At 39.8% G+C, this 24,509-nt stretch overlaps 2 protein-coding genes across 2 annotated transcripts; both read right to left on the bottom strand.

Annotated features, from left to right (window-relative positions):
- Positions 1 to 6,528: 6,528 nt before the first annotated feature.
- On the bottom strand, positions 6,529 to 10,097 carry LOC311053461 (pancreatic progenitor cell differentiation and proliferation factor-like). The gene is made up of 5 exons (XM_084068997.1): positions 9,959 to 10,097; positions 8,239 to 8,339; positions 8,050 to 8,127; positions 7,859 to 7,949; positions 6,529 to 7,563 (listed from the first exon to the last, which is right to left on the bottom strand). Exons 2-5 carry the CDS (start codon positions 8,291 to 8,293, stop codon positions 7,371 to 7,373), a joined length of 417 nt encoding a protein of 138 aa, XP_083925123.1. The 5' UTR covers positions 8,294 to 8,339; positions 9,959 to 10,097; the 3' UTR covers positions 6,529 to 7,370.
- Positions 10,098 to 14,177: 4,080 nt separating this feature from the next.
- On the bottom strand, positions 14,178 to 24,167 carry LOC311053459 (tumor protein D54-like). Its single transcript, XM_084068994.1, has 9 exons — positions 24,062 to 24,167; positions 22,431 to 22,552; positions 21,583 to 21,731; positions 20,015 to 20,062; positions 18,768 to 18,869; positions 16,949 to 16,975; positions 15,411 to 15,437; positions 14,765 to 14,813; positions 14,178 to 14,414 (listed from the first exon to the last, which is right to left on the bottom strand). Exons 1-9 carry the CDS (start codon positions 24,072 to 24,074, stop codon positions 14,361 to 14,363), a joined length of 591 nt encoding a protein of 196 aa, XP_083925120.1. The 5' UTR covers positions 24,075 to 24,167; the 3' UTR covers positions 14,178 to 14,360.
- Between the last annotated feature and the right edge of the window lie 342 nt (positions 24,168 to 24,509).

Below are 24,509 nucleotides of genomic sequence, written 5' to 3'. Positions count from 1 at the left end.
TTGTTTTCACAAACACGACACACAGATATCTGTTTACTCATGTATGTATCCTGGCTGTGGAACTTCAGCAATAAGTACATTTTCTCCAGTGTGCATTAGTTGTAACCTGCCAAGGGACTGAACATGAATTAGTTGATTTAGCTAAACCTCGTACAATACATCAAATTTCAACATTTATTTTGATACTGTACGTGGCCCCTTACAAATGAATAAAGTGATTAATGTCTTATTGCTAACGTTCAACCTCAGCTTTGAAAAACTTCTCTGGACCCACTCGTTAATCATTTCAAACCTGTTCCTAAGCTTACATTTGTATAAGATTGTCTCTCTCCTCTTCACAAATAGTATTCTTTTATTTAGGAATTCCAATCTTTGTCCATGTGTGATCTCTTCACAGCACTGAATCACAGTACTCCATCCATCATTAATCCAGCCATCCATCCATCCATTAATGAATTTTGAGGTCTTTTTTTACTTTACTGAAGAATTTCCAGTTTCAGTACTTTTACTTCGACTCCATTGCATCTCAGAGGCAAATATTATACTTTTACTCCACTACAATTATTTGAAAACTTTAGTTACTAGTTTCTTTGCAGATATAAATGATAATATTATAAAACATACATTAACCACTTAGCCCTATTTTATACATAGGCTAATTGAAAATAGCCGATCTACAAGCTCACAACACGTCGCATCACGACGCGTTGTGAGCGTGTAGATCTGCTATTTTCCAAACATTCTAGTACTCTAACTTTTGGTACTTTAAGTATATTTTGATGCCAATATTTTTGTTCTTTTATTGAAGTAACATTTTGAACACAGGCCTTTTACTTGTAACAGCGTATTTCTATATTGTGATATTTCCACTTTTCCTTAAAATATCTGAGTACTTCTTCCACCACTGGCTACAACCTCTATATTATAATTGGTTTGCATGAAGGAGAACCCTCTTCCATCTAAGACAGAAAACGACCCCTCTCTCTCTCTCTGTTAGTTGACTGGTATCCCCTAGGGATCTTTAAGTGTCCTCCTCATTTTCATTTTTGCTCTATATACATCAAATCTCTTCTCTAAAAATAGGCGATCTACAAGCTCAACACGTTGTGTTGCGATGCGTTGTGATTGTGGTACTTGCCCCCCATTGAATGTAATGCACATTATAAAGCACTTAATGCACTATCATTCACCATTTAACAAAAGGACCTGAACACACATTCATTGAAAACAGTCATGAATGATAAGACAGCCATGTAATGGAACATTTTGTGTTGACCTCCACAGTTCTGGAGACACGTGAACTACACGTGCACTGCACATGGACATGCACGTACACGTGCACACCCTACTATCAAATAGAGGCCTGAAATAGCATGAGTCATAAAGACACCCCCCCCCCACACCGCCCCAAAGAGAGAAAGGTATGCCTGACGCAGTATAGGCTATGCGTCAGGCATAGCCTACTGCGTCAGTGTAGGTCAGTGGTGGAAAAAGTCTTCAAATGTTTTGCTTAAAGTAAAAGTATCAATACTGCAATGTAGAAATACTCCGGACAAAGTCCTGTAAAAGTCCGGAATTCAAAATTTACTCAAGTAAAAGTACAAAAGTATTGGCATCAATCAGTACCAAAAGTAGAAAGTTCTCATTGCGCAGAATGTCCCATTTCACAAGTTTTAAAATGTATGCAAATCTTTTGAAAATTGCAGATCTACAAGCTCTCAAGGCGTCGCATTGCAACGCATTGTGAGCTTGTAGATTGGCTATGTTCAAATGGCCGAAATGTAGACTACAGTATATAGAGCTGAAGAGGGTAATGTATGTTTTGTAATAGTAATCAAAATCTACAAAGTACCCAGTAACTATAAAGTTTTCTAATAATTGTAGTGGAGTAAAAGTACAATATTTTCCTCTGAGATGTAGTGGAGAAGAAGTAAAAGTACTTAGTTACTTTACACCGCTGTCTGTCATTGTGTCTGTTCATAATAGTCTGATTTCTTTGGTTTTGATGTTTTGCTTTTATTGTGAACTTAGTGCTCAACTGGTTGTGAAATCTCCATATTTCAATTTTTCACGTTTTCTTTCCGTAAATGAATGCCCTATTTCATCATACTACAGTGTCACACAAAACTGTAGTAAAACAGAAGACGCTAAAGTGTGATTTATGGTGCGTGTGCTCAGGGCTCATGGTTTAAATTAGGATTCAGAACTGATGCCTTTGACCCAGATTGATGCTGTCGGTGTTCAACTGACCCAGCTAACATTAAAACTTACCAGGGATCAGTTATTGAAATGCGTATATTATATTTCAAGATTGGAGGTCATGATGTAAATGTCATGTAAATGCCTGGAGGTGTCTGCATTTCCCATGATGACCCAGTCACCCCCTCCATGTACAATCTTGACTTAAGATTTTTTAACAACTATTTCAGAGGCAAATATTGTACTTTTTACTCTATTACAATTATGTGACAGCTTTAGTTGATTACTCTGCAGGATTACACCATTAATACAAAAACAAACACTTACGCCCTATTTTAAAATTCAGCTATTTGAAGATAGCAGATCTGCAAGCTCAAGCTTATATATCTGCTCATTTCGAGTGTGTCACCCACCACTTTTCACACATTTTACTCGACATAAAAAATAACCTCATTTTGTTTAGTGAAACCTATCAATTAAATGTTGTTGTATTGTCTCTGCAGACTATGCTGTTTATGGCTCTCCATGACACCTCGGATACGGTATTATGAATTAGGCTACAGTGCATTATTGATTACAATTATGGATTACCTGTGCAAAGAACCATGTTACCAACATGCAACATGAATTTAATTAAACCTTAGGCTTTCTTCTGGGTCAGCATGTTGTTGACAAGGCAAAACCTTTCATTTCAAATGTTTTTGTTTTGTACCGAACAGCAAATAATGTCCACGTGTATAGCTATCATTCACTCTTTCGTCATTTCCATGGATATAAAAAGATTACGAGGAAGTGGATCGATACCGACTTGTTTGTCCATTTCGTCCTTTTGTACTTTATTTAGCATGTGTCTGGGTAGACTGGAGTTAGCATGTGTCTGGGGTAGAGTTTGTCCTTCGCTGTGTAAACTTTGAACACAGTGACCTGAATAACTCACTGTGTGTGTGTGTGTGTGTGTGTGTGTGTGTGTGTGTGTGTGTGTGTGTGTGTGTGTGTGCGTGTGCGTGTGCGTGTGCGTGTGCGTGTGTCAGGTGTTAAAGAAACTCGTCTGGCCGCTGAGCGTGCTCGGTTGCAACGTGCAGGATGGGATTTTTCCCAGGCCAGTGAACTTGACTTAGCGGGTGTTTTTGCATTTACAACATCGTGCACATACAGGACACTTTTAGACACTAGGAACTCTCTCTCTCACGGTCTGCCAGGAATGGGGACATGGGTGGGTGGGTGGCTAGGAGGAGGAGGGTTAGAGTGACTCAGGGTGCAACAGAGGCCCATGTGGATTTTTAAAGTGTATTGAAGCTCTGGTATTGAGGTGACCCTGCTCCATGAAGGTTGTTGTAGCTCAGTGGTTCTCAAACGGTTTTAATTGCCCCATAACTCTGAGAGCGTATACAGAAGTAACCAAATGGACCCATCCCATAAGGGATTTGGTTACTTCTGTACGCTGTCTCTAATGCTATACACACAGTAAAATCCACAGGGTTAATTTAACTCTGTACAAATGTAACCAAGGGCCCGTAATCTGTTAAGTTAGAAATGTTTTTGCCTGTTACTGTATATGTTTCCATCAACTCAGGGTGTCATCAACTGTATACATTATCTATATAGCTTGTGTGTGGCAATTCAATCAGTGATCAATCAAGTTAAACATTTTGAATGCACCAGAAATGCACCAGTCTACAGAGCAGTTTGAATCACTGCAGATATCACGTCACAAAATAACTCCAAATATACACCTGGAAATGACAAGGTACTGTTAAAGGAGTAGTTCACCCAAAAAATGACTTATTTTCTATCAATTACAAACCTCATGAAGCCTTGAATTCATGGAGATGTTTTAGTTTTTGTCGCATTCCTGAGCCAATAATTTGATGACCGGGTCATCGGTCAATAGGAGACTCAGTAGGAGACGACTCCGCCGGTCATCAAATAATGGCCTCAGGAATGCGACAAAAACAAAAAATCTCCATGAATTCAAGGCTTCACGGGGTGTGTAATTGATAGAAATTTTGTTTTTTTTGGGGGTGAACTACTCATTTAATAGCAGTGAAAGCCAGCTTTAGTAATATGTAAGCGATTCACTTTGATATAACAGTCTGTCTGGCTTATCAGTTTGATATTATACCAGACTTATATGATAACATATACTGTGACTGATATAACAGTGTGTGTGTGTGGTTGACCCATATACTTCATCAGGTGAGGCATTGTGTGTAAGCTGTGTATGATTAGCCAACGCACTAACCTCTTACCCACTTCAACCCTAATTCTGGGTGGAACATTTCCGAAAAAATAGCAGATCTACAAGCTCTAGATCTGCTATCTTGAGCTCTCATTTAGACTGGAATCAGACAACACACTCTCACTCCCCAAAATACATAATTGTGACTTTTTGTGACAAAATGTTACCAAACGTGAGACGGTGCCGTCCCGGGCACTTCCGCACTCCAGGAATGTGGAAGTGCCGTTCTCAAACCCAAGGCGTGACGGGCCCGCCAAAAAAAACAGTTAAAACTACGGAGGTGCTCCGTCTAAAGCATGCCGAGCGCTGCTTAGTCTGCTTGAGCTGACTCAGAGACGTACGAATTAAAGTTGTAACTCGTAATTAACTCATAATTAAAATAATCGTAACTCATACAGTATCACCCCTAGTCAACATGTGCCGTATTTTTGTCCCCCCCCCCCCTAGAAGTCAAGGGTTGACTTCTTGGGATGTTCGTCCCAAGAAGTCACACGTCTGACTTCTTGGGGTGAGAATAGTAGGCTAGTATGACTGAGCATGCTTGCAAGGTGTTGATATCTACGGGTCATTGGGTCAAGCAGACCTGCTACTGGACACGTGTGTGTGCTCAGCTGGACCCTAAAGGTCTCTGATTAAGTCATCAAGCTCGACATAAGCATCTGTCATTTTAGATTTCTTTGGCTATTCAAAAATAGCAGATCTACGATCGGAAAAATCGTGAAAATGTGTTCAAATCTTTGAATATAATATATTATTTGTTATTGCGAACATTTTTAACTCAAGTCTTTGCTTCTGGGGGGTCCCTGGAACAAAATATTTTGAGATGGGGGTCCGCAGCCAAATGCATATCATTTTGGGGGTCCTTGGCATGAGAACAGTTTGAGAACCACTGATATTATAGCAACATAAGTTGTTTTTTTAAACTGTTAGGATTTAGAAGACATTTGTAGAATCCGAGAAGCAAAGATTTGAAATGCTTGCTTTAAAAAAATATATATTCAAAGATTTGCTCAAATGTTCACGCTAGAAAAAATGGCAGCTCTACAAACTCATAGCGTGGCACGTGAACTTGTAAATCTGCTATTTTGTGGAATGGCCAAAGAAATCTAAAATGGCACAGATGCTTTCCCCGTCTTAATGGGTTAACATAAAGATAGGATATAGGAGATAGGAGACACTGTACAACAGCATGGATGCTGATGCTGGATGCTCACATGATTGATGTCAGATTAATTTAAGAATAGTCATTGCCTTGTTAGGCAAAGGAGGTTCAGAGGCGGGATCACTCTGACACTACAAAACACTTGTATTCTGATACATTGGCTAGTTTAGATTAACTTAAGCTCTATAGCTGTTTTGCCCATGTGCGCTAACTTGCAAACACCTGTCTGTCAGCCTTTATTGTGTCATCATTGAATGTGTGCAGATCTACAACAATCGTATGACGTGTCACAAAAATAACCAGTCTACAGAACTTTCAGATCATTCCTGAACATGTCTGAAAGATTACTTTTTCTTCTTTCATATTGTTATTTTCAAAGTTTATTGGTTGCACATCCTGCCATTTTAGTTTATGCTTGGTTTGATCATCATGCATGTGCAAATTGGTTTTATTTTTTATTCGAAACTTTGTTTATTACATTTCCTCACAAAGTAGAGGGAGATTTGTAAGTGTGAATGTGCCGTATAAGCAAGAAAATCTTTGCCTGCAGTATAACGTCATTGCCCAAATGGGTACGCAGTTTGAACGTTTGAAGATCGAAGCTAAACAGCTTATGTAAATGTAGCACGCAAGGTGCTATTCTTATAGTTATAAATCAGTATTCTTCTGCTCATGGTAGGGGTCACATTAATAAATGTGTCCATGAATTCCTGAAGGTAATTGTCACATATAAATATGCCACATAATGTCACATATCAAATATGTCCATAGTCACAACTAAAGTTTTGACTAATGATGGAAGTAGCCTTCTTCAATAATGAAATATAACATGCCAGGCTGTGAGTCATTAACATAGTACTTTCTATACTAAAACAAACCAGACTATAACATCCCAGGGAGGTCATTAAAATACAATGCAACACATAACTACTGACTGCAAACTTTTATTTGACAGTAAGAAACATTATATAGCAAAAACAAAACAGAAAAACACATCATACATTCAATATCTTAATTTGGTCATGACAAAAACATAATATACAATAATAACTAACATTCTCTACAGGTACTGTATACAGTAGGTAGAGTGGATGATGGCTGAGTTAATGTAACTTTTTTTGTGAATATTTATTTTCATTTTGTTCAATAGAGTATGTTAATACAATATAACATCTCAGCACTTTGCGCAGGAAATACCGGAGTTCAAATCCGGAAACACCAAAGCGCCATGCATATTTAAGCAGTCACATCTGGGCCTGACTCTGAGCCAGGGTACGTGTGATGATGACACATCTGTTGTGCAACCAAGCTAATTGATGCAGCCATCTACGCACACTCGACAAGAAGTGCTTCTGTCTGGACGGTACAATACATCTGCTCCTCTCTGTATAGTGTCTTAAGAAGCCCGATTTCGTACATCAAAAACAGCCCACCTACAAGCTCACTTGCGAGCTGGTAGGTTGGCTATTTTCGGCGCACGGCAGAGCACAAATATAGGCTTCATTCTGTGGGATGTTTAACCTTTTTGAGTATGAAAGAGCAGACCCACATATGGTCTATAATAAAAATATATATATATATATATTTTGGGGGGAACAACCTTTATCAGGTTAACTGATGAGAGTGCACCTGACGCATTGGCAAGCAGCGCCACGGTAACCCAGTGTGAGTTTGAATGTAACAGTCCTGCTGTGGCGGTAAAAAAAACAAGCTTCCATTCGTCTCCAGCACATGAAGGAGGCGACGAGGAGGAGGAGGAAGGAGTCGCCTCTAGGAGGAGGAGGACATTGGCGGTGGGGTTGATGGCGGCTGTGCGGTGGTCGCCTCAAACTTCCCGCTGCCACTGTCGCTGCTTTCGCTCGTCCTCCGGTGCATGTTGCTCTCGCTCATCCTTCGCTGCATGCTGACCATTTCCCTGGCGATGCAAGTCACCTGACCGTTGGCCACCGTGTAAGATCCGTTCCTGGAAAGAGACAAACGTGACGGTCAGAAACGAGCTCGGGAGATCCCCAAGGGGCCTTTAAAAAAAAAAGAAAACCTAACCCTGAACAGGGTTGCCAGATTTGCTTATTATAATTTCCCCGCAAGATTTTATTTGAAAATAGCTGATGTATATGTTAAAGTGCTCATGTGGCCCATTAGTCGCTTCTTTTGGGCTGGTTTTCCTAGACCTGGTTGCTTGTTTCTCTCACAGAATCTGGCAACACCGACCCTGACCCCCATGGATATGTGTGATTTGTCATCGTTTATCAACTCACTTTAGAGAATCGGGTCCTGTGGTGCCGGGCATGTTCCCTTTCGGGAAGAAAAAAGAGGACCACCAGTGGCCAGAGTCCTGTCGCTGCAGACCTGTTGAGAACGCAGACAGACAGGGGCTATGGTAAGGTACAAAGTGACCGTCAGACAGGGAGACGTTTAGAATACATTTGTATGGGAGGGTATCCTTTACCTGGGGGGTGTGGGATGACCTCTCCTGCGTACTCGGAGCTGCCACAGGAGGTGTTACTGGAGGTGGACCCTACTCTCCCTGTGAAACGAATACATCAGTACGTCAATGAGAGAACGCAAACGGGCTTGAAAACTAAAAAACAAATCTAGAGCTCAGAAGGAATCGTCATGAACCATGAATTTCACTCACTTCTGTAGTAGTCGTGCGTTGCGATGAGGGACCCGCTGGATGGAATTGATGCCATTTTGTCAGACACTGGAAGATTGCTCAAGGGTGGGAAATGGTTTAACCTGGGAGGGGAAAAACAGACATACATAATGAAGCTTATTTATTATTTATCTGAAAAGAAAAAAGGGGGGGGAAGGGAATACGATTGTGCACTAAAATGGTTGCATTGCATGTTGTTTGCCTGCACTTGTGTTGCAAAAACCCTGCATGTAAAGAATCCCATTAAATAAGATAGATAGATTAGAGATATGGCATAATATAGGTAGAGACAAGACAACGTGACTGAGAGAATCAATCAATCGTGAGTGACGGCATTCACAGAAAAGCTGGCTCAAATGTGGCATGTTCAGGGAAAAGCTGGCTCAATGGGTCAATGTCCTCTATTCCAACAACCCCAGCTGCTGCCGGGAGGGATCTGGTTTCAACTGACTCAAATACTTGGAATAGACCGGGTCCACATGGCCACCTAGTGCATGGCAACCTGACACTGACTGACCCAACCTTTTCTCCTTGGGGCTCCCTTTCTTTTTATCTGACAGAGCTGAGATCCCCCAAATGGGCCCGCACCGCACGCACGCCCACGCATTTGGTAGACATTAAGCCCCATGTACATCTAATGCAACAATGAATACTGATATTAGAAGATCTACAAGCTCACAACGTGGTGTCACGCGCTGTGGGCTTGTAGATCAGCTGTTTTCGCAAACTAATTTGCAAAGATTTTGAAAATGTTTTTGACTATTTTTGCCAATATAATGTAATAAAATAAGGATGCCAGGTTGAAAGTGGTTGCATTTGATACTTTTCTTGACCGTTATGATACATGGCCCCTATGTTACTGCACTGTGGTACTGGTGTCTGCAAGCCCACCCTTGTAGAGTACTAGTATGCAAGCAATCCCAAATGTTAAAAGGAAACTTTAGTCTACAATGATGAATATATATACAAATTAAATGTGGTGCAAGCGATATTCTTTGTTCATATACAGTAAGTGTAAAATAACACTACTGATAATCATTGCTATAAAGTGTGTTTGTTCAGTAATAGGGGTCTCCCCAACTCTCCAGCTCTTTAGTAAAACATGTTATTGTAAGGTAAGCTCTAAAAATAGAGCATCTGTTGTGAAGCCAGACAGAGCAGACCAACACCAGACCTCTACCGGACCTCCAGATGGACACTGAGATTATAGCAGACCAGTTTGCACTAGATCTAATAGAATACATAGAATATAGCAGTCTGCACTGCACCTAAACACCGTAGAATACAGGCATACTGTAGAGGTACATCGCCAAATACAGTCTACCTCTACCCTACATACTGTACATACAAAAAGACAATGCAGTGCACGATAGCCTATGCAAAAGTAAAAAAAAAGAAGCTTTAATTAATTTAATGAATTTAATTTAATTTAATTAAACCATTAATTAGGTCACATAGCCTGCTATACATTAACAATACCAATTACCCTGTGGCTATATTATATACTGTATAGACTAATGACTTTACATAAGTTTCTATAATATTTTAGACCTACCTTTATTCAGTCTAATAATAATCAGGTCACATACTATAGCCTACATTAATAATGACAATTACACTGTGGCTAATACATTTACTAATAACGTTACAGGTTAATAACTTTACATACTGTACATACGTTTCTATAATATTTTAGACCTACCTTTTAATGAGGTGAAGGAATGATGATATCACCAAAGTCGATGAAGTCTAATAATAATAATAATTATTATTATTATTATTTCCCATTAGTGGATAAAGTGTCCTGTGGTCACAGCAGCTCTCTCTCTCAGGGTGATGTCCACTTCTTAAAGCAGCTAGGACACCCAGGCTGTTTTATATCAGCTGGAGCACCCTGGTGACTCCCATGGGTGACATGCCAATGCTGTCACCATGAGGGCGGAGCGAGAGGAGAGAGACAGACAGCCTGAACAGGCAAAACGTGCTTGGGTGCGTGGCTGGCTGATGACACCCAGTGGGTGACACACCCAGTCAGATGTACAAGTGAACGCGTGTTCGCCTGTACATCTGTTCCTTTCAGCATGACGAAGCGTGATGTAGGCCTATAGATACACAGGCCTACCTGACACTTTTGCATCCTATGTTTAACCTTTTTGATTGATTGATTTGACCTCATTTTTACTTCTTTTGTTTTATGCATCCTTATGTTTTTTTTTTGTGATTGATTTAATACTTTATTAACAGTTTGGAAATCGTACAGATGTACGGTTTACAATGATTGTTAAAAAGATAACACAAAAAGCCCTAGACCACAATGGCTTGTTTCCATTGTGGTCCTGTAAATGTCATTGTATAATTGTGTTTCCTTTGTTTGGTGTTCTGTGTAAAGCACATGGAATTGCCTAGTTGTTGAAATGTGCTGTACAAATGAAACTGCCTTGCCTTGCCTCATCAGTGGTGGAAAAAGTATAAAAGTGTAACAAAGTAAAAAATATCTCAAGTAAAATTCCAGTGTCAATATATACTTGAGTAAAAGTATCGGCATCAAAATGTAGGCCTACTTAAAGTACCAAAAGTAAAAGTCGTGCTGTAGCCTACATTCGTGCAGAATGTCCCATTTCAAGTTTTCAAATGTATAAAAATCTTTTGAAAATAAAATCTACAAAGTAAGTAGTAACTAAAGCTTTCAAATAATTGTAGTGGAGTAAAACGTATAATGATTGATTGAATATTTTATTAGGCAAAAAATGTAAAACAACACATTTACATTTAATATTTGCCTCTGAGATATAGTGGAGGTAGTGGAGGGTGAAGTAAAAGTAGGCTACAGACAATTGGAAATACTCCACTAAAGTAAAATAAATCCTCAAAAGTGCACTTAAGTACAGTACTTGAGTAAATGTACTTAGTTACTTTACACCACTGCTTTTACATTCTCAACGTCGAGTCCGTCCGGCTGGGACCTTAAGTGGACGCTATTACGGGTTCATTTGGTTAGAGTTAATTAACACGGAGGAACCAATAGATTGGGGTCCCAGAGATGATGGGGGTCCGTGGACTGACGTATATCGAACGGTCGGTCCTAGAAATAAACAAGGTTGAGAATCACAGATTAGGACAAATTGGCTTTGGACAGAGTAGCTTTAGCTTTACGTCTAGCCATGGATCACACGACGACGGTCATCTGTCACGACCGTCATGGATGAACTTCAACCTGGTGTTTCAACTTTCCATTTACAGCCCATACATCTACATAAACGCTCAGATTTCAAATATAAAGTGCTGACCCCATGGTCACAAATGTTACAACTATGTTCGGGCCCTCATAAGTACCCGTATGTTCCGTATTGTTCAATTAAAAAGTATTTTAAATCGATTGGTGGCCATTTTCTCATAGACTTATAATGTATCAGAGTGCAATACCCCCCCCCCAACCAATAGGGTCGCGTAGTAGAAATGGCCACCGATCGGATTAAAAAATATTTTATTGAACAATACGGAAGATACAGGTACTTCTGAAGACCCGTACATAATTGTAACATCTGTGGCCATGAGGTACGCACTTAAATGAAATAAATGAAATTTGAATGTTTATGTAGATGTACGGACAAAAAATGAAGAAAGTGCAAACACCATGTTGAAGTTCATACAGTCCATGTATCAGGGCTACTTTACGTCTGAATGTTGACCATGTTTGACGCTTAGAGGGGGCGGAGCCAATGAGATTTTCCTCTTAAACATGAAGCGAATCAGTCTTTCTCCCGGTTCAACATTTAAGGGGGCAAATATTTATTTGAGCCAGTAAGGTGTTTCCCCCTGTAAGCATTGTAAGTGTCATCGGCAAATCAGATTTCAGGTTTATTATTGAACCACGCCCGGGCGTCCAATACCACTCCCTGGTGGTCTAGTGGTTAGGATTCGGCGCTCTCACCGCCGCGGCCCGGGTTCGATTCCCGGTCAGGGAACACGCTTTTGTGTGGTGAATGTAGGTTGTTGTAATTTTACTCTGTTGTTGAGTGGACGTTTCTTACGGTCTGGTAAAACGGTAAAAGGTTAGAGGGGACTCTGTAGGCTACATGGAGAACAGATAAATTACACCATTCAGTTGACTTTGATTGAACAATCTAAGTGTAAAAACACTATAGTCAAATTCTCCCTTTTCAAACAATATATAGTTATACTTTCGATGTACATTCTAACTAGCTTTCTTAAGTCTTAAGTCTTTCATTCATAAACATAAGATACACAGTAGCCTATGTACACTTTCATTTACCGTGACAGTACCTAAGTCCTTAAAAAGTCATTGAGCTTTTGGAATGACATGTCCTTAATGACCTGGGGGTGGCCAAGACAGGGTCTAATAACAGCGTAAGGATCCCTGGGGATCTATGACATAGATCATATCGATGACATCAGTGTGGATGGAACTCCATATTTGGGCAAGACTTATCAATAGATCAGTGAATTAACAGAATGTTAAATATTCATACACACAAAAATCATGTGACAAGTATTCTGGGATTTCAATCCTTGGACTTCTGGCAGTTTGCACATGAAAACTTGGTACTGACTGGAGCCATAGGAGGTGTCATTCACTGCTGCCGTTTTTCCTTTTTAATATGCTATTTTTGCGTTATCCTTTTAGGCTAAATATCTTACTGTACCTCTGTGCCGTTTACATTTCTGACAAGAAAAAAAAAAAAACAGAAATCCATTTTGTGTCCAGACTGGTGTGGCCAGATCTAGATATTTAAGTCCAACTCAGCATACCTGCACGCGCCTTACCGGCATACTACTATTTTTTAATACCACGATTTTGTAACCCCATTTTTTACACCCAGTGCGAATTGTCTAAGTAATCCTGGGCACTTCCTTCCCTCTGCCGACCTAGGGAGGCCTGGACCGAGCTCATGCCTCCTTCAATGCATGAGAGCCAACTGACCTTCTTGTCACCTGACAGGGGAGAGTTTCCCTGGTAGGACGTAGGGCGTGGAAGGAACACGTTATTCCAACCAGTTCCTTTCCCCTCCATCAAGCGCCCCGGCTGGCCAGGGGGAGGCAGTATAGTGGCCAGGATTACTGCATGTTTTTGTGAGGGTACCTACCCTAGGAGACACGGAGAGAACATGCAAACTCCACACACCGGCATACTTTAAATCAATGTGCACTTGTAACTGAATTACCTTGCTACGAAAATGTAACTTTGACAATAAGAATCACCTCTTTCTGCTGTTCGAGCTTGGTAAATGTAGTGAATAGCTTTGGTCCAAGCAACTCAATTATTTGATGGTGAAACTAAATGCAAAGATCTTAAAGTAGTTTAACTGCCACACACAAGACATTGTAGTTGAACTAGTAGTTCTGCTACTTGTACTCCCAAACACTGGGTTAAATAGTGTTTCAGTAAATCTGAGAGCAACTCAAAAAAACCTGAAGATACAGGAGTAACTTAGAGTCAGACCAGAGTTTAACAGCAGGTTTTAAGCCTATTTTCAAGCATTGTGACTGTCACAATTATTTCAGAATGGCAGCTTCAAATACACAAGCCCTAGCATCCCTATTCTGAGCACGTGGTATTAGGCCAACAATCCACAAAAATAGAATATCCTGCGAAAATAGGCCAACAATCAATGAAAATAGCCAATCTACTTGTAGATTGGCTATTATACGTTTTTGAGTGGTGCCAGCCACTCCTACATTTGACTTTGTCCGTATGTCCGTCCGTCCGTATGTCCGTCCGTATGTTTGAGCACGGCTGATTGGTCAAGCTTCACGTGACAATATGTTGTCACGTGTCACGTGACAACATATTGTTGCTGATTGCAACACAAGGATGCAACCAGTTACACTTTCAAAGGCACCACTCTCTTCACACTGGGTGTGATTTTTTAAGTACAACATAGGATTTAAGTGGTTAAGCAACATTCAAAAAAATATTGTTTTTTAATAGTTTACTGATAAATAATTCACAGCAATTTTGCACAACAAACGTCATGTTTTTACAATCAGAAAAGACAGTTCACAATGTCACATCAGTGTTGGGACTTTAAAAGCTATGAAAAGCCAGATGTGTCAGTCTACATCAGAAGGGTCCATCTTAAGAGTTATGACATGGAGAAACCAGAAGTATTTGCTCGACTACCACCCGTCACCTTCTCCTGTAAGTGAAGATCAGCACAGAAGACACAATGAGTTAACAAAACCTTTTAAGTCCATATTTCAACTTTATATGCTTTGTAAATGAATGCCCTACTTTCCCAAGAGTGTTGTGCAAAGTAGCCTATATACAGTACACAACGCGTTGTGAGCTTAGTTTGAAAACATTAAGTGTTAACAAGGTGCTTGTGACTTAATAACTGCATTGGAACACAGGCTTTTTCCCCCCATTTCCTAAAAAGTAGCATTTAAGTGAACATACGGTACGCATGGATTTTCCCCTGACAGTGACGGTATTCAGATCTATAAGGACAGTGCCTTTTTTTTACCAGTTTAAAAAAAAAAAACTCACCTTCACACCACCAACCATTTCTTCAAAAGACTTGAATGTAGAGGAATGTCTAAGGCAAACATGAACATAAATGACATTTAGCTGAGGTAACAAATATCATTAAAGATCAGTTCCCCACAATCATAAAAACATATTACTTGAAGTTCTTGGTGGGCGTGTCATTTACAACCAGATTTGATTGACAGCCCAATGTACATTTATGAACATTAGTATGCCAATAAAATATGTGCTCGCGTAAAACGTTCAACAAGACTGTTGCTACAGGTCACCTTTGACCTCTGGAATTAGATGACTTGGGCTGCAACTATCGACTATTTTCTTAGCGATTATTCTATTGATTACCTTTAAATATTTATCAAGATATAATAGCAACAAAACTTAATCCCCATTTTATACTTCATTGTACAACAGTGTCGTGCAAAAATAGCCGATCTCCAGGCTCACAACGGATCACAAAGAAAGAGCAGCAGGTTGGTTTGGGGGAATGACAAAGGAATGCAGCCAACAAAATCAAACTAAAATCTAATTTCTAAGTCAAGCACATACTGTAGTGTACACTGTACTGTACAGACATCCCTATGTGAATAACAGTTACTACCAAACCATACAATAGCATCAGCAGAAGCAAACAATCTTAAGCTTTTACCTCATAGTAGGCACACTTATGGAGTGACTGTGTGTCAGGGTTGCAGAGGAGAAAGGAGGTTTTAGATTCAGAGAGTTAAAGAGAGAAGGATAAAGATGTGACATTGATCATCATGTAGGTTAGTCTCAAACATTTCACAAAGAGGACCTTTCATTTGGTTAAAAAAATAAATAATCGGAGAATAATGATGAACCAATGGTGTATTTTTAAGTGATATTCGTGTTGCAATAAGTGTTAAATAGCTCTATATTCCCATACTAATCATTGCTATAGTGCCATTGTTGAATAACAGGGATCCTCCATCTTCTATCCCAGGGGTCTTCAACGTTTTCAGGCCAAGGACCCCCTAGCTGAGAGAGAGAGATGAAGCAGGGACCCCCTACTCTAAATTGTATAAAATTGGTGTTTCATATTAAACCTTTTTTTGTTTACTTGGTCTGCTCTTTTTCCCCCTCTACACCTATATACCTCTTTGCCAAATAATAGCCGATCTACAAGCTCACAACGCCTCGCAGCGCGAGGCGTTGTGTGCTTGTAGATCTGCTATTTTTGGCTAAAGTTCTCCTCAGAAAAAGGGATGCTAGGGTTCAAGTGGTTACAGTAAAAAAAAAAATCATATCACACAAAGATTTGGCGGACCCCCTGTAGTAACTCTGAGGACCCCCCTAGGGGTCCCGGACCCCATGTTGAAGACCCCTGTTCTATCCAATCAGGAGAGAGAACTCATACAGTATAGAGGATAATAATAGCAAAAATGTATATAGCGCTTTTCTGAGAACCCAAAGTTGCTTTACATAAAGAAAAAGGAAGGAATCAACTTTATTAAGAGGATGAACGAGTGCAATCAGGAGAGAGAACTCCTACAGTATAGGGCATAGCAGTGGCAGCCATATAATATGATTAAATATTTAAAATATCCTTTTGACACAGAATCAAAGGTTTTATGGTCATGATTCACCAGGAGCCTGCATGGCTATTGGTTCCAGGCTTAAAACAATTTATATAAATATTTTCAGAAATCTCTATGGAGGAAAGTAATGGGTTTTCTATCTGTGGAGCCACAAAATGGCCGCCACCACTATGCCCTATACAGGATAAACGAGTGAAATTGGAAGTGATGAAACGACAAAATTGGAACTCGAACACAAACTGATATTTGAGGGATTCTCTCTCATGATTGGATGAAAATCGTAACCCACCGGAAGTAATTCTTTGTTTATTAAAGAGCTGGGGAGACAGGTGGACCCCAGTTACTGAACAAACACTCTACAAAACTGTTTTTTTAGTTGATTACCATGAGAACAGAGAGCTTTAACACATTCGCTTTTAGTTTTAACCAAAAGAATATCACTTGACGCTACCTTTAATGTTTCTACATTCCGTGTTAAACCCAGTCACCGCATTAAAAAAAATCAGATGTAAGTGATACACACACTTAATGATCAATAATACCCATGCAAAGTGCTCTTCACACATGAAACGCCACACACCATTCCAATGAGACTAATTGGTCTTACCACTTAATGAAAGGGTCTTACCGGGGTGGGGCAGGGAGCGGCAGAGCTCTGTTAACATTGTGGGGTTAAGATAAACACACATACGTTAGGTCACACACTTAATGATGTCATCACTTCACACACACAGCCGAGGACAGCAGAGACCAGGGTTCCCCGCAAGATTTTATTTGAAAATAGCCGATCTACAAGCTCACAACGCGTCGCATCGCGACGCGTTGTGAGCTTGTAGATCTGCTATTTTCAAATAGCTGATGTATATGAGAAAGTGCTCATGTGGCCCAGAGTCGCTTCTTTTGGGCTGGTTTTCCTAGACCTGGTTGCTTGTTTCTCTCACAGAATCTGGCAACGCTGGCAGAGACTGGTAAACTGGAAAGCTATTGTTTGTGTTAAGCTCAGATGTACTGGTGTGGTGATTGGATTACGTTGAATGTTTACTGGTGTGTGATGGGATTAGGTTCATTGTGTTTACTACACAAGACAGGAGTCATTCCACTGGGAAACGTTTGTCCTCCACGCTGCTGGCCACACCGTCTATAACCTCTCTGTCAGCACCACTGCCCTAAACATGTAGTGTTGTTGTTGTTGGTAGTAGGAATAAACACAGACGCACCCGGGAGGAAGTGGACTAAGAAAGCCAAACCGAGTTCCTGTTTATACACACACAAAAAAAAGGAGGTGGCGCCCCCAGAGGCAAAAACAACATATTTTTTTCCCACACTTTTTTTTGTTGAATGACTTTCTTTAGGAATGTGGGTGGTGACATAGCCTGGCTCCAGCCCCCCTGAAAATCACTAGCCTCGCATTCAGTCTGGCGACGCTGTAAAAGGCGGAGTTTTCTCGGGTTGAAAATCTAACCCGGCGGCCCGGTCCAATCAGGATTGGGTTAATCCAGTATGAAACAAATCGCTAAAGAGTCCCACTTTGGCCACGCCCACATCTAAACCATATTCACACGGTGGCCATTTTGGAATTTTGCCTGGGAAGTTCCACCCCGTTGCCGTGGCAACCGGGGTGGCACTTCATTGACTTAATAGCAACATGGCCACCGTGTGAATATGGTCTATGAGAGAGCTTTCAGACTGAATGATGGAGTGAAACGAAAATTCAGGCAGAGTGTCAGGCTAGGGGTGACAGACACGTTTCCTTTCTCTTTTCTTGACATCAGCATGCAGGATAATCATATTCCACACAACTAGAGAACATAAAGACAGAGATCTCTCTGCCGACTATGATTGCGTTACAATTTGAGGCAACAAATTAGTGTTGATTTCGTCGACTAAAACTATGACGAAAAATGTTGGTCGACTACCTTTTTTCACTGAACAAAACTAAATAAAAACGAAGCTACGATGACTAAAACTAAGACTAAATATATTGACAATTTCGTCATCAAATAAAAACTAGACTAAAATGTTAGTGAGGGACTAGTGGAGAAGAGATCCAGTAGAACTAAAAGACAAGTCATTTTATGTTTGGTGTTGTGCTCTGAAAATAGCAGATCTACAAGCTCACAACGCGTCGCAGCGCGACGCGTTGTGAGCTTGTAGATCGGCTATTTTCAGCATGCAACCAAGTGTAAAATCAGCCATTACGACGCCATCAAGGCACCGCCAGAATACATTTTAGTCGACTAAATCAACTGTAGTTTTAGTCGACTATGATCTGATGATATTTAGTCGACTAAAACTAGACTAAAACTAAAACATTTCAGATGACTAAATTATGACTAAGACTAAAATCAACACTGCAACAAATCCTTTCAACGGTGCACAGGGTGGATGGAGAAAAGATGAAGACGTCAAGAACAACGAGGAGAACGTTGTAAAGTATGAGGGTGTACCTCATCTCTGCCAGTCTCCTGGTGATGGCCACACCCACGCTGGACAGCGCAGCAGAGGTCACCTGACCCACATGGGAGAAGGTCTCCTGGGTCCTCTTGTACCTGTAACCATGGAAACAACGTTATGGTCACATGGTCATATCACATGGATTCATATCAAGGAAGGATGTTAAAGCTCATTTATTATTAGAGTCTAACGTTCATCGCATATTTCCTTTTTCAGTCAAAATCCCAATCCATCCAAGAATGCAGTGGTGGAAAGTAACTAAGTAAATGTACAGTACTTAAGTAATTTGTTTAGGTATTTGTACTTTCAATACTATTACTTCTACTCCACTACATCTCGGAGGAAAATATTGTCCTTTTACTCCACTACAATTCTTAGAAAACTTTAGTTACTAGTTACTTTGCGGATATAAATTATTACATTATAAAACATACATTAACCACTTTAGTCCTATTTTATACCTTGCCTATTTGAAAATAGCCGATCTACAAGCGCGACACGTTGTGAGCTTGTAGATCTGCCATTTTCCAACATTTCAGTACTTTCACTTTTGGTACTTGAAGTACATTTTGATACCAATACCTTTGTACTTTTACTCAAGTAAATTTTTAACACCAGACTTTTACTTGTAACGGAGTACTTTCTACATTGCCGTACTGATACTTTTACTTAAGTAAAACATTTGAGTACTTTTTCCACGACTGCAAGAATGACACGTCAATAATATGGCTCCATCTGTCCAGCTATCTTCAAACATTTCACATGCTTATATTTAATGTTTGATTTGTTCTCCCTGCCCCTAAACTCAAAGAGGGTTTAATATGTTCCTCACTCGTACAGGTACAAGTGTAGCACAGTGACTCAGAGCCTAGAATCTGAGTGGTGGAAATCACTCAATTTACAGTCTACTCCATCACAAGACACTGTGTCGCTTGTATCACTCGCCACGCTTGTGTCACTCGTCAATAAGACCTTGTCATGAGAACCACATAGCCATCTGTGTTTCAAACAAACAGCAGTCTCACCCTGCCTGCAGTCTCACACTGCGGCCGGCTCTGTCTTAAGTCAGGCTATTAACAGGTTCACTGATCCTATTTGATCTGGAAAATCCCATCAGTCTTCCAAACAAGAGCCTCTTCAACATGTGAGTGGAGCAGAACAACAACTCCAAGGGAACATCGTCATTATTATACTCAAGGCATCGTTTCAGTAGAACATTAAATGCTTCACTACTACTCACGCATCAGAGCGACTGATGTCATCCAACGTTGCAGAGGCTGTAATGTATCTGCAGAAATAGAACAACATGCACAGATCGGAGGATTATCAACACTTACAGAGACCATGAGAGCCATGCATGTGGTTATGTAACCCTATGGCACTAGGGCCATAGGGCAGACATGGTTTTTGGCCAATCCAGATTGGAATCAGATTAAAACAAAGTCTGAACAAAACAAAAAAATCATTAAGTTTCATTATAGTGCCAAATCATAACATGTTGTCTCAAGACACTTTATATTGTCTCTGTGGGCTGGGCCTAAAACATTGCAGATCTACAAGCTCGAAGAACACTGCGTTTCGAGCTTGTAGATCTGCTACTTTGGTGCTTTTGTGTGACGCTGCAGTACGATCAAGTAGGGCGTAAAACGTTTATATGGTTTCTGCCCGACAGCAACGATATATTAGAGCAGAGACCATGTCGGAGGGAAAGAGGGAAGGAGAGAGAGAGCAAGATACAAGCAATAGAAAAAACAGTGATGGCCACAATAACAGCAGGTATAACAACATTTTTGTCAATCACATTCCACATTCCTAGGTGGTTTGAAATGTGATTCATATCTGATTTCTAAACATGCGTCTCAGTCTGGACCCTCAGGCCACTGAAACAGGATTTATAATTTGTGGCATTATGGCTTTACTTGACAAAAAGCGTGGACAGTCAGTCCTAAAGATCACATTTAATAACAGTGTGGACAGTCAGTCCTAAAGAAAAATGGGATTTACCTGAACAGTCTGAACCAAGCATTGAGAACAAACAACCCTCCACCAACACTAGTGATCAGACTACATTATGAGCATAATAGAGTATTGCTACAAAAGCACACATTTTCAGTTGGTCTTCATAACCTCTCGTGGTAAAATAAACGTAATTACAGGTATCACATGGTTGCCAGCTTCCATATTATTGCATTTGTTTCAGAGAAAAGTGTAAATAATGTGTGAATGTCTTTGTCATTATTCAGTCTAACACGCAAACCTCATTCTTCTATGTGCGTACATACTTTGTACACCAGAGGTCTTCAACAGGGGGTCCGGGACCCCTAGGGGGTCCTCATAGTTACTACAGGGGGTCCGCCAAATCTTTGTGTGATGTTTACATTATTACCACTTCAACCAAGCATCCCTATTCTGAGGAGAACTTTAGCCAAAAATAGCAGATGGCGTTGTGCGCTTGTAGATCTGCTATTTTTGGCAAAGTGGTTTAGTATAGGGGGTGAAAAAGAGCAGGCTGAGTACAGAGTGAAAGGTCAGGTATACTAAGTATTGTTTAAGTGCATGGTTAAATGTCTGAAAATACACATTAACATGAATCCAACATGATAGTGCTGTGAAACAAGTCTATGAAGCTGCCTATGAAATCTATGAAAAAATGAATATTGTATACAATATATAATGGGGGTCCCTGCTTTATCTCGCTCTCAGCCAAGGGGTCCTTGGCCTGAAAACGTTGAAGACCCCTGATATACACACATAAACATGGAAAATCATATTATTACTATAATCATTTGTTTGACATCCTGTACTTACGGGGTTGAGGTTTGGACATCTTGCCAGCCTTTAGACAGATTCTGTTTGATGTTGTTGAGCGGATTCAAACCCAGCTGTCTCTTGATGTCCGTCGCATATTTCTCTTTGGCCAAAAGAACTTGTCGCAAAGTCTGTATTTCATCCTCAGTCTGTGCAATGGCAAATGAAAAAAAAAATGTCTTAACTCATGAGACCTGAAACGCATCTGTGTCACTTTTTGATATGAGCTAAAAAGCATTATTTTACACGTTGGCTATTCAAAAATAGCAGATATACAAGCTCATAGCGCGGCACCGAGTGCCGCGCTACGAGCTTGTAGATCTGCTATTTTTGAAAAATCGTGAAAATGTGTGCAAATCTTTGAATATATATATATATTCTTTTAAAGCAAACATTAACTCAAATCTTTGCTTCTGGGGGTCCCTGGAACAAGATATTTTGAAATGGGGGTCCGCGGCCAAATTCATATAATTTTGGCATGAAAAAGTTTGAAAACCACTGATATAGAAACATACGTTTTTCAGAAAACCGTTAGGATTTAGAAGACATTTTGCAGAATCGGAACCTAAAAGCATAAAGGATATTTTACATGATACTATATTGTCTCTCTGTCGGGTGGAAACCTCATATGTCCAAAACCTTTCAGGATTAAATTCAAAAATAGCAAAAGATCTACAAGCTCAAGATCTGCTATTTTTTATGCTTTAGTGTGACGCCTGTAAAACACAAAAAGTTAGAAGAATATGGAGATGGAGATAAGAAGTTTCTGCCCAATAGCGATAATATGCACACAGCACAATAGTCTTATCTGGAGAAAAAATAAATATGAATTATCTATGAATACAAACCTTTAATAATTCAATTCTCAGATCGTCCAACTCTTCCTCGGTCAGCTCAGGGGGTGAGATATCGTTTCTAGGTCCAGTGCTGTAATGCATTGGTCCAGGAGAGACATTTTCTCCAGCAAAGCCTTTGAAAAAGTACACGTTAAAAACAAAGTGGCTGACATGGAACAATCAAATATTCATAACTGAATTACATATTTCAGTAATGGGCGTTCGAGTTATTTGTCCTGAAGCAATTTGTTTACAAAACCTAAAAATGCAAACAGAAATGTAATTTTCATTTATATGTTCAATGGCAAAAAACAATTAATCACGATTATTTGTATGACAATTATATATAAACTAAAACGTCATGATCGTGACAGCTCTTATCATGTAAAAGCAAGCATGCAGATGCAAACATGATGACTGCGTCCATAGTAATAATCATTATTATTATAATAATTATTAAGATGTAAGCATGAGTCCATTGATTGATTGAACACTTTAACAGTTTGCAAAAAAGTACTGTGGTATGATTATACAAATGGTGCTAAAAGGATAACACAAATAGCTATTATTATGAATCACTTCAAGAAGGCATGTAAAAATGTCATATTTAAGAGGTAGGCTATTTGGTTGAGGAGGGGCCATGTTGCCCTATAGAGTCCTGGCATCCCTAACATGCAGTGGAGATGTTTAGGTTGTGAATACATGTAGAAAATTTGTGAAAATCACTAGTGAAAAAGGGGGTTTTAGACTTCATCCTACTCCTTTTCAGACATTGTTGTTGTAGTTGTTTTGTTGTTGTTTTTTCTTCCGTTTTGTATTCTATTTGTCTTTTTTTAAATAATGTTCGAAATAAAACTCATTCATTCATTGAATGATAATATGTAGTGTCACTCTCCATGGTGCTGAAAGCTCTCCATCTTGTCTGTACCTGTTGCTACAGTAATGGACTCAGCATCTACTGTTGCACCACAGCTAGCCATGGATCACACGACGGTCGACTGTCACGACCGTCATTGATGAACTTCCAACCTCTACCTTTTTTAGCCCGTACATCTACATAAACGTTCAGATTTCAAATATAAAGTGCTTTACACCATGGCAACGGATGTTACAATTATGTACGGGCCCTCAGAAGTACCCGTACGTTCCGCATTGTTCAATAAAAGGTATTTTAATCCAATCGGTGGCCATTTTATCATAGAGTTATAATGTATCAGAGTGCAGTACACCTCCCAACCAATAGGGTCGCGTAGTTGAAAGCGTGGAGAAAATTCGGAGAAAATGGCCAACGATCGGATTAAAATGCTTTTTATTGAACAATACGAAATATATAGGTACTTCTGCGGGCCCGTACAGTATTGTAACATCCGTGGCCATGAGATAAGAACTTTATATTTGAAATGTGAACGTTTATGTAGATGTACGGGCCGTAAATGGAGAAAGAGCAAACACCAAGTTGACGTTCATCCATGACGCGGTCATGATATGACAGTCATGGTTCAGGACCACACCACAACACAACACAACACCATTCTCACACAGAACACCGACACAAAGTATCATTTTACTGACAAACTACAGCGTTTCACTTTAAAACCAGCGGTAGTTTATGTTCCAGTAGAAGTAATCCTTCATAAAATTACCTTGTCTGTGCATCGTCGCTCCTTTTTTTCCTCGCAGACAGTTTAGAACAAGCTAACGTTAGGCTAGTTCACTGAGCTTAACAACAAGGACGATGATGATGATGATGACGACACTTTTGATGACGTCACTCCCCGGTGACCAGGTGCGACGCATTTTGTAGTCTTTTCACAGCTGAAGGCGATGAGGTTAATAGTGTGTGTAATATAATACTTTATTGTCTGCCTGTTTTTGTTTTCATGTTTTTTTTTGGGGGGGTGGGACTGAAATTCAGTGTTACACTGTATTGATATTAACATGCGGTGTCTCGTCTAAATAAACAAATAAAGTAAAGTAAAGCAAAGTCATAATAATAATTATAATTATAATTATAATTATAATTATAATAATAATAATAATAATAATAATAATAATAATATAATATTTGTTGAGTTTGTTCTTAATAAAATG

Source organism: Gymnoscopelus microlampas, assembly GCF_963454915.1.
Source record: "Gymnoscopelus microlampas genome assembly, chromosome: 10".
Lineage (NCBI taxonomy): Eukaryota > Metazoa > Chordata > Actinopteri > Myctophiformes > Myctophidae > Gymnoscopelus > Gymnoscopelus microlampas.
The sequence above is the reverse complement of the archived record's forward strand: the minus strand, read 5'-3'. Positions and strand labels throughout refer to the sequence as shown.

Coding starts and splice junctions, on each gene's coding strand:
- LOC311053461 (XM_084068997.1), bottom strand. CDS start 8,293: ATGGCATCAATTCCATCCAGCGGGTCCCTCATCGCAACGCACGACTAC. Junction 7,950..8,049: donor GGTCATCCCACACCCCCCAG/GTAAAGGATACC, acceptor CGTTCTCAACAG/GTCTGCAGCGACAGGACTCT. Junction 7,564..7,858: donor ACAGGACCCGATTCTCTAAA/GTGAGTTGATAA, acceptor GTCTCTTTCCAG/GAACGGATCTTACACGGTGG.
- LOC311053459 (XM_084068994.1), bottom strand. Junction 21,732..22,430: donor TGAGAATTGAATTATTAAAG/GTTTGTATTCAT, acceptor GCCATTGCACAG/ACTGAGGATGAAATACAGAC. Junction 15,438..16,948: donor CCGCTCCCTGCCCCACCCCG/GTAAGACCCTTT, acceptor CCTGACACACAG/TCACTCCATAAGTGTGCCTA.